This window comes from Xyrauchen texanus, chromosome 26, assembly GCF_025860055.1.
Source record: "Xyrauchen texanus isolate HMW12.3.18 chromosome 26, RBS_HiC_50CHRs, whole genome shotgun sequence".
In the NCBI taxonomy this organism is placed as follows: Eukaryota; Metazoa; Chordata; class Actinopteri; order Cypriniformes; family Catostomidae; genus Xyrauchen; species Xyrauchen texanus.
The window spans coordinates 34,458,457-34,469,221 of NC_068301.1; the positions used below are offsets into that span (position 1 = coordinate 34,458,457).

The 10,765-nt window shown below is 40.8% G+C and overlaps 1 protein-coding gene across 1 annotated transcript; it reads left to right on the forward strand.

The window, feature by feature from the left end:
• The first annotated feature begins 947 nt into the window (after window positions 1–947).
• LOC127619874 (melanocortin receptor 5-like) lies at window positions 948–2,796 on the forward strand. The gene has a single exon (XM_052092892.1). It carries the CDS (start codon window positions 948–950, stop codon window positions 1,944–1,946), a length of 999 nt encoding a protein of 332 aa, XP_051948852.1. The 3' UTR covers window positions 1,947–2,796.
• The last annotated feature ends 7,969 nt before the right edge of the window (window positions 2,797–10,765 follow it).

Sequence of the window (10,765 nt, forward strand, 5' to 3'; positions counted from 1 at the left end):
TTGAGGCTGCTCAAAAATCGTCTGGACACGGATTGTAACTCTATTGTTTTCCATTAAATTCGACCCAAATCATTATTAAAGGACATTTTTCTCTAGTTGATATATTGCATATAAGTATCTTTCATACAGCCTACACTATGTATTTTCAGTTACAAGTATGTCTTTTTGTGGTTTGACAGCTTGAATAAAAACTCTTCAAGGCTACACACTGAGAAATTACATTATAATTTGTAATCGGTCAGTTTGCACCATTAAGCTAAACAGTTTCATACACTAACCTACAAACTAATGAACGTCACTTTCATTCTTGAAGAAGTAGAAAACCTTCGTAAATTTTGTGTGCATGTGTAATGGGAGCCAGCTGTTAGATAGCTGTGCAGTGTGAAAAACCTCACTCTCCTGACCTCAAGAGGTGCACTAGCGATTAGGCTCTATTAGAGCCTTTAGCCTCCTTGTTAGAGCACCTGCCTCCCACGCCGGAGACCTAGGTTTGAGTCCCGTACGGAGCGGGTAGAACAAGAGCGTCACACATGCATCCTGTGCAAGGAGCTCTAAAGTACTTGTCATATATTATGATGCCTGTGCCTTGCGACCTGCTTCAAAAAATGATATATCTGATATGGTCTCCAATGCTATTATGCCAGACATTCAACAGAAGTACAACTGAGTAAATTGGAAAGCTATCAAATTAGGCTTCTAATTTAAATGTCAGCTAATGTTAATATATCAATGCCTGAAAAATACTGTATATTGATAACAAAATGTGCCAATCAATAATGGATATGTCAGTATTTTATTACATGCCTAGCAAACACAATTTTTCTTCAGAGAATGTAAATAGTTGTTTCCCTAGTTTTAACATTATCCATTTAATATCACACAGGCTAAAGGTGCCCTGCCCACCATTCCAGTGACTCCAAGAAAAGTCTACAACATTTGCAGTCTCCATGATGAACACCTCACAGACCACAGCCCTTCCCCTCACTCTTTGGGCCTTCCATGTCAACTCCAGCCCTGTCTCCTACCCCCTCAATTCCACGGAGAGCCCATCCCATGCTAAGCTGAAAGCATGCGAGCAGCTCAACATCGCCACAGAGGTCTTCCTCATCCTTGGCATCGTAAGCCTGCTGGAGAACATCCTGGTCATCTGCGCCATTGTGAAAAACAAGAACCTGCATTCGCCCATGTACTTCTTTGTCTGCAGCTTAGCTGTGGCTGACATGCTGGTGAGCGTCTCCAATGCCTGGGAGACCATCGTCATCTACCTTCTCACCAACCGACAGCTGGTGGTGGAGGACCATTTTATCAGGCAGATGGATAATGTGTTTGACTCCATGATCTGCATCTCGGTGGTGGCCTCCATGTGTAGCCTTCTAGCTATTGCTGTAGATCGCTATGTTACGATTTTCTATGCTCTACGATACCACAACATCATGACGGTGCGAAGGGCCGCCTTCATCATCGGAGGCATCTGGACCTTCTGCACAGGCTGCGGAATTGTTTTCATAATCTATTCCGACAGCACTTCCGTCATTGTGTGTTTGGTCTCCATGTTCTTCATCATGCTTGTGCTCATGGCTTCGCTCTACAGCCACATGTTCATGCTGGCCAGATCTCATGTCAAGCGCATCGCCGCCCTGTCTGGCTACAACTCCATCCACCAGAGGGCGAGTATGAAGGCGGCTGTCACTTTAACCATTCTCCTGGGCATCTTCATTGTCTGCTGGGCTCCGTTCTTCCTACACCTCATACTCATGATCTCGTGTCCCAGAAATCTCTACTGCATGTGCTTCATGTCTCACTTCAACATGTACCTCATCCTGATCATGTGCAACTCTGTCATTGACCCACTCATCTATGCTTTCAGAAGTCAGGAGATGCGGAAGACCCTCAAGGAGATCATCTGCTGCTACAGCCTGAGGAACATCTTTGGAATGTCTAGGTAACATCAAACCGAAGCGAGAAACATGAGACAAGAAGAACTGGGAGAATCTTTCATTTTATAATGTCTTAAGAGCTGAATGCCTCCCGTTATTCTTGATGTAGATGGAAAACATGACCTTGTGATGATTTATGTAATCTATGCTCTCCTTATACTCCTAAATGCTCTGGTGGATTTCTCACGAAATTACTGTACAAAGACATCTAAGACATTGAAACACAGAAACTTGTCAATGCAAAAGTAGGACAGACAGGAAAGGCAATCAAAATAACAAATCTAATGAACAAGGTCAGTTCTAATGAGGCAATAGTAGATATTAAGATTATATTTAGTCATTGTAATTTTGTTAGTGATTCAAGGAGGCCTTAATGGACTATGGAATAATATAAAAATTGACTGACAGTATGAATCATATCACACTCTCCAGGGACACAGAGCAACTGTTGAAAAGAGAATGGAAAAAAACAAGTGCTAATCATTAGTCAAATTAATCATGCAAAACAACTTGTTGTAGACATTAATGATGTATTAGTAAATTGCAACTGTGAAAATTGCATGCAATTTAAATTGGTGCATGTGCTCTGTGTTGGAAGTGAAACATAAAGAACAACTTGAAAATCATCTGCAAAATCGTCAGTGTGAAATGCACCGACATACCGTATAGATTAGAGGCTCATATAGGTTCGCTGTCATGCTGTTTGAAAATGTCTACTAATGGTTCCTAAGGCTTGAGAGGATGACAGCTAAGTATTCTGGGTGCCATGTAACTAATAATTTACCTAAAATCTTGAAAGGCATTAAGATTTTATTAAAGGGTTTCATAATATTGCAATTGAGAAGAAATGTTCCAGACAGTTATGCCTTTATAATTTCCATATATATCTAAGTAGCTGCAAAAAAGCTATTCATGACTCCTTTGTTGAGCGTCTTAAATGACACAAAAGTACATAGGCTGCATTCACATAGCAGCAGAATACAGTTGTCATTCCAGTTTGGAGAGCTAAATGTAGTAATGTTCCTACACAATTTTTTATTCCCAGAGGGGCCCATGCAAAGGTCTATAGTTGACCCTTCATGGGATCAAGTACAACAATTTACTTACTGACTTATATCACCAAAAATAGAATGCATATGTATTTACATGATAAATACATTGATTTTTATCATTAAAACACATTTCAACTTGACATCTGATTCTGATACCCCATCCCCCTGCTGTTATTGTGAAAATGGTTCGGTCGAAACGCCTGCGAATCAGATGTGCGGAACACACACAATGTGCACTGTGCAAAGCGGGGACTGACTAGAGAGTCAAAATGCCTCACCAAATGCTAAAATCAGGGGCACAAAAAAGATATGTGCGCAAACAGAGAGCAAAAGTGAACGAAAGAATCAGAGAGGCGATGGCCAAATTTCTTGCCAAGCATGAAGCACTAGGTATGACGAAGCCGAACGTGGCAAAAGCGAGGAGCTAGTGTAGACTAGCAAATAAAACTGCAGCTAGCTTGCTTAACCTTTAAATAACGTCAGCACATTCACTTAACTAGATAAGATATCAATATAATAGATAGATATAAATGCCCTTATAAGTAGGGATGGGTATCAAAACCCTGTATTAAACGGGTTCGAGGGGCTAGATTATTAAAGACCACACACACACACACACGCACACTAGTGGGACACGTTACCAATGCTGAGGAGTCTAAATTTTTTATATGATGTCTGTCTAAATTAAAAAATAAACATTGCAATTTCCATGCCACTATGTTGGCAGCAAAGACGATGACAGGTCCACCTGCACTTGACCCACATGTGCGCAGTTTGATTGACATCAAACACAGCCCCTTGATGACAGCCTTCCCTGCTTTCTTCACAGCCATTGGAAACAATTAATTTATTGACATTTTAGATTTGTTTCCAGTGAGATATTGAGTTTATATAGTTACATTGATTTTGTAAACATTACTGTTGCTACTCTAGAAACACAATTCTGTTAAAAAATAATATACTCAATATATCAATTATTTAGTAATCAATCAGAGTAATAGTACTGATAAAATCCTAACCATACCCATCCCTAGTTATAAGGCAATTATATTGCAATCTGCTGGAATTACTAAAGCTTGCAATTAGCTCATTTTAGGCCTGAAGTCAGCAAGAAAATAATCAGACTCCTCCTATGATATCACCCTCTATCAGAATCTGAGGGAGAGACGAGCATCCCTCCATGCAGAGCAGGTCCACTGAGGGAGAGACTAGCATCCCTAAACAGTGAGAGAGTGAGTAACACAAGGATGGGTGGGTGGTGGTGGACGGTGCTGGAGTGAGTGTGGATGATGGCAGTGCCGCGGTAAGTAGGGGTTGCTGTTTCTTTTAAAAAAAATATATATAAAACAAAAATCATTAAGAGTAAGAAAACGTTGTTTATTAGAATATGAGTTTTTCATATTCAGGTTGGCAATGAGCATGTACAAGCAGCGTACAAGCACTCCGCACAGTCCAAGTCTGCTACACCGCCCCCAAATTGGGGCAATTTGGAAAATTTTGCCCCCTGTCCATAAATCCTGATGGTTGCCCAGTGTTTACACATGGAAGATATATTATTAGTGTATTTTGCTCATTTGCAATACGTCTATAAGACCAACATTTTTGAATAATGTACAGATTTTGCTGTTTCAGGAGGAAATTGGTACTTTAATTCACCAAAGTGGCATTTGACTGATCTCAAAGTATAGTCAGGACATTACTGATGTAAAAAACAGCACCATCACTATTTGGAAAAAGTAATTTGTTTATCAAATTTAGACAGCAGCATCACTCCAACACCTTATCCTTGAGTAATCATGATAAATTGATCATTTGGTACTAGAAAATCACTTGCTGTTATATCAAACACTGCTGAAAGATATTTGGTTCATTAAATTAGTTTGTTTTTTAGTTGCCACAGCAATAGACTAGCATGTCTTAAAGACAATATTGGGTCAAAATAGCAAAAAAAGATATATGTATATCTATGACTGAAACGGACATTCTGCTCTTGCGTTAGGGCGGGGCGGGTGCGAGGATATACAATGCTTAAAATTGACATAAAACTGAGGATTTCATCTAAAGATGTACACAACAGTCTTCAAAGACAAAGGACAACTGGCTCTAACAAGGACAGAAAGAGATGTGGAAGGCCAGATTTAAAACTAAACAAGAGGATAAGTACATCAGAGTCTCTAGTTTGAGAAAGAGACGTCTCACATGTCCTCAGCTGACAGCTTCATTGAATTCTACCCGCTCAACACCAGATTCATGTACAACAGTAAAGAGAAGACTGAGGGGTGCAGCCTTATGGGAAGAATTGCAAAGAAAATGCCACTTTTGAAACAGAAAAACAAAAAGAAAAGGTTAGAGTGGACAAAGAAATGTCTTGGGTTACTGTAACACCTGTTCCCTGATAAAAGCGGAACGAGATGCTGCACTGATTTAGCACTTTGGGAACATCTTTAGAGTGACCAGCTGTGTGAATATGTGTGCAACACGTCAATGAAATTGACTAGAATTTATAGCCTCTGCTGGTGACATCATCAGGATGCACCTGTAGCAGGGCTATAAATAGATGCGTCACGGGTGCATCGTCAGGTATTTTGTCTGAAGAGCAGTCCTGGGGCATCTTCAGTGTGGCAATGAAGTGCAGCATCTCGTTCTGCTTTTATCATGGAACAGGGGTTACGGTTAAGTACCTCGAGACGTTCCCTATCAAAAAGCTACACTTTGATGCTGCGCTGATTTAGCGCTTTGAGAACAACAATACCCACGCCACTGCACCGTGAGTGTCCAGACCACTTACGGTTGTGTAGTTATGCTCACAAGAGAGGTCTCAGACATGAGCTTGTGATGTAGACTCAAGGACATAAGAGCCCGGAGTGGCATGAACATCCAAACTATAGAATCCTGATACCTTCTGGCGAAGCTTAACCGCGTGCCTCGTAGGCCAGGGCAATAGCATCCCTCACTCAATGTGACATAGTTTGCTTGGTGGTTGCTGCCCCTTTGTTACAGGCTCTATGACAAACAAATAGTTACCCTGACTTATGCCACTGGCTAGTGTGGTGGACATAAGTCTGAAGGACACGGACTGGACACAGGTGTACAAATGTAATTCTGTAGCCTTTTTATACTGCTGTTAGGGCCCTCATAGAAACACCTGGAAATAGTTTCCACCCTGCCAGGTTCTCTGAGATGGGTTTTTGTCCTTTTATTTTTAAATTATAACACTTCCTGTTGAGGGGATGTCGAGTGTCCCGCATCCTGGGCTACGGCAGGAAGCAACGGAACACCCAACATTTCGCTGGAAACCGCTAACTCCCGAAACGCCAGAGGCGGCGGGAATGGAGCGGTTTCATGGGGGTATCGGGAGGGTATAGGTGGATGTTTCACACGACCCGTCCCAAGGGGGGGCTACCCCCACAGCTGGGCGCAAGACCGTCAGGGCTTTCTCTTTTTAGAGATGACGGTCCTGAGGTCTTGCTTTGGGTGCTGCTGAGGGCGACGAGCCAGTTCCCAGTCTCTACGAGGGGGATCGCAATTCGTCACGCTCTGTTTTTGAGCCTCTCTTCTAGAAGGACCAGGGCTGGGTGGCCGGCGGCCCCTCCCCCTGAGTGCGGCAAGGGAGGAATTGCCTGAAGGCTTCCTCATGGCTTTTTGCCTCCTGGAACCTGGTGATAACCGTGTTCATGGTGTCACCAAATAGGCTAGAAGGTGAAACCGGGGCATCGAGGCACACTTTGTCCCTGTCTTTGATGCCCGAAAGGTTTAGCCATAAATGTCTTTCTGTGCTGACCAAAGCAGCCATAGACCGCCCAATGGTGCAAGCCATCTGTTTGGTCACCCAGAGAGACATATCTGTGGCACGACAAAGCTCGGAGAAAGCCTCTTCGTTGACCGCACTGCCCGCACTAGAGTCCTTCAGCAGGTCAGCCTGGTACGCCTACAACACTGTGAGCTGCTGCCTGATAAGCTTTTCCCACAAGTGTGGCGGTGGTCCTGCACGGCTTTGTGGGGAGAGTGAGTCTCTTAAGAGATGATGCCGAGCCAGGCGAGAGATAACCCACAAGTGTCACTTCTACCGGCGGCATCGTGGAATACCCCCATGTCTCAGCACCCACGATAGTCTAATATGTTGACCTTAGTGCTCCCTTCCTTTTATTTATTTCTTTAAAAATCTTAAATCTGTCTTCTAGTTTAGAGCATTTGGGGGTCTCTTGTTCGCTTGGCCAGTCTAACTCTAGCCTGGCCACAATCCGAGTAACCACCTTGAGTAATTCCTCAGCCACTTTGTTATTGTTTGTGGAATGTTCAGAGGTGGGTAGCTCAAAGTCTGCAGAATAAAGAGATTCAGCATCCAACTCGTGAACCGAAGAGGCGCCGAAGCATGCTTCAGGCTCACGAGAAGGACCAGCTGGATCTGGGGAGAGAGGGAGCGATAGGGACGGACCCGTCTCTCGCTCCTCAGTCAGATCCATGCAAGAGCCCCATGATGAAAGAGTGGGCGCTGGCTCTTGGAAGTAAGCGAGACAAGAGCAAAGCATTTTGACTGAAACAGATCGCAATGCTTGCACCCGCCCCGCCCTAACGCAAGAGCAGAATGCTCTTCCCCGAACACACAAAACAAAACTGGTGTGTGTCCGTTTCAGCCATAGAGCGTAAACAGGGGAACACACACTGCATGCTTTGCTTCACACTCATTCTTGGAAAGGAGAAAAGGTTTTCTGTGCACTCCCTAACAAATTCCAACTCCTAACAGAGGAAAAGAAAGTTCTGACACAACACACACAGAGTTGGCTGAAGACAAAAGACTTTACAATGCACCTGTGATGCATCTATATATAGCCCTGCTACAGGTGCATCCTGATGATGTCACCAGCAGAGGCTATAAATTCTAGTCAATTTCATTGACGTGTTGCACACATATTCACAGTTGGTCACTCCTAAAGACGTTCCCAAAGCGCTAAATCAGCGCAGCATCAAAGTGTAGCTTTTTGATAGGGAACAGACATTGGACAACAGATAATTGGAAAAGAGTGTTATGGATCTCAACCCCATTGAACTTTTGTGGGATCAGCTAGACTGTAAGGTGCTTGAGAAGTGCCCGACAAGACAGCCACATCTATGGCAAGTGCTACAGGAAGTGTGGGGTGAATTGTCACCTGAGTATCTGGACAAACTGACAGCTGGAATGTCAAGAATCTGAAAAGCTGTCAAGGCTGCACGTGGACGATGATTTTTTGAGAATTCTTTGAAGTAGTTTAAGAAGTTCTGAATATTGTTTTCAAATTGTAATAGTAATTTTTCATGTTATTAATGTCCTGACTATACATTGTGATCAGTTGAATGCCACTTTGGTGAATTAAAGTACCAATTTCCTTCTGAAACAGGCCGCCAGTGTATGTCAATAAGTGTGACATTAAGACGTTTATGATTTAGAATGTTTGTAAATCTGATCTTTTTAAGTTGTTTAGCAGATATTAATTAGATTGTGATGCTTTTCAGATGAAAATATATAAAACAGAAATCTCTGAGATGTACGTGTGCTATCTGAGGCTCTCTTAATCCCTATTATGATGCGATTAGTTTCATATGGGGATGTGGGGTAATTAATCATTATCAGCTCTTTTTTGTGATTTGAATCCCGTGCGAATCATTCATATTATTAATTACAGCATCTTAAAGATTACAGCATATTTTACCTTTCAAAAAATGCCATTTAAAAATAACCCACTGTTACTCTAATCACGGACAAATTGATTAAGGGCAAATTTCACCATGTCTCCTTTGAGAAACAAGTTGTGCTGCAATTTTCTCACTGTTGTAACTACGTTTTTAACTTTGTACACGAAATTCATTGTGTGGTAGTGTCGTGTTGAAATGCCAAGCCTGAATATGAAAACATCAAGAAAACCCAAACCAGAAGCTTGTGGCAGCTTTAGGTCAGATGTAATCTGCAGTAGCTAGCCTAGCCTAGCATATGCATCTCCCAATATATAAATGACTAATATTTAATCCTAATTGCAGCTAAAATAATCAGATAAATAAATGCTGTGATTGATCTGTTTAGATTTAAAGAAACAGTTCACCCAAAATGAAAATTCACTCACCATTTACCCATCCTAATGCCATCTCAAAATTACTTTCTTTCTTCTATGGAACAAAAACAATGATTATTTGAAGGATATATGATTGTTTGTCCATGGGGTCCACATTTTTTAAGCTCCGAAAAGGTAGCATGAAAGTAATTCATACAACTCTAGTGGTTTGATCCATGTCTCTGAGAAGAATCTTTGAGCTGCCGTCTTGTAATTACAATAATTCTGACACAATGTGAATGCAATGCAGTGTCTTTATATTTACTACAATATCTGTCACTTTGTTTACCAGCATTACACAAGGTTATCAAGTTAGAGAAGGGATCTGACTTTACTTACCTGTGCATATTAATTGATCCCCTCCAGTCTGCAGTTAAATCTCCAGGACATTTTGAAAGTTACCCAATAACTGACTGTGTGAACGTAGCCATATGGTAGCTCTTAAAGAAATAGTTCACCCAAAAATAAACATTATCTCATCATTTATTCACCCTCATGCCATCCCAGATGTGGATGATTTTTTTCTATTGAACAATGAAGTGAATGGTGACCAAAACTTTGAAGCTCCAAAAAGCAAATAAAGGCAGCATAAAAATAATCCATACGACTCCAGTGGTTAAATTTATCTTCAGAAGCGACATGATAAGTCTGGGTGAGAAACAAATCAATATTTAAGTCCTTATTCACTATCAATCTTCACTTTCACATTCACATTCTTCTTCTTTTGTTTTTGGTGATTCTCATTCTTCGTGTAAAATAATTTATAGTAAAAAGGGTCTTAAATATTAATCTGTTTCTCACCCACACAAATCATATCACTTCTGAAGAAGGATTTTAACATTTTTAACAGGATTTTAGTCTTTTGTGCTGAATTTATGTGCTTTTTGGAGCTTCACAATTTTGGTCAACATTCACTTGCACTGTGAAAACCTACAGAGCTGAAATATTCTTCTAAAAATCTTTGTTTGTTTTCTGCAGAAGAAAGTAAAAGCAAGTGTTTTGTTGGTTGTTGTTGTTGAATCAGATTTGTCACTTAATAATATTAAAGAAAATGATGGTAACACTTTATTATAAGATTGTACTTGTTAACATTAGATAAAGTATTAGGTATCATAAACTAACAATAACTTACGTAGTCAACAAATACAATCATATTGTAAAGTGTTACCAAAAAGATAAACGAATAGCCAGAAGCACAATTAGGAATTCTAAAAAGGTTTATATTCTTGACACCTACTTGCCTACATCCTACATCCTGAAAAAAGGACAAGGTATAAATCTTAAAATCTACCTTCATTATGCCTTCATATATATTTGACTCTTGCCTGAATGTACCAAAAATGCAAAAAGTACCTTAGGGTTAGGATTGCGCTCAATAGTTTTACCACCATCAGTTTGGAAAAAAGAATTGGAAAACTATGCCTTTAAAGCAACATGTAAAACCACTGCAAGAGAAAACAAGCATTTATGCAATTGGAATTTGGACTCTTACAGCTACAGAGATATAGCACTGTGACAACTTGCCCCGTCTCCCCTATAGCAGACGTTCTTATCTAGATCAACTTAAAATAAGTGCATTAGCTTTCATGTGTGATACTGTTCATTCTGTGTAAATTAGTATTCTTAAAAAGATTTATATGTACCAATATTTACAGTAGTATTCCTGTAGTAGACTAGTTAATAATTGTCTCAT

Coding starts and splice junctions, on each gene's coding strand:
- LOC127619874 (XM_052092892.1), top strand. CDS start 948: ATGATGAACACCTCACAGACCACAGCCCTTCCCCTCACTCTTTGGGCC.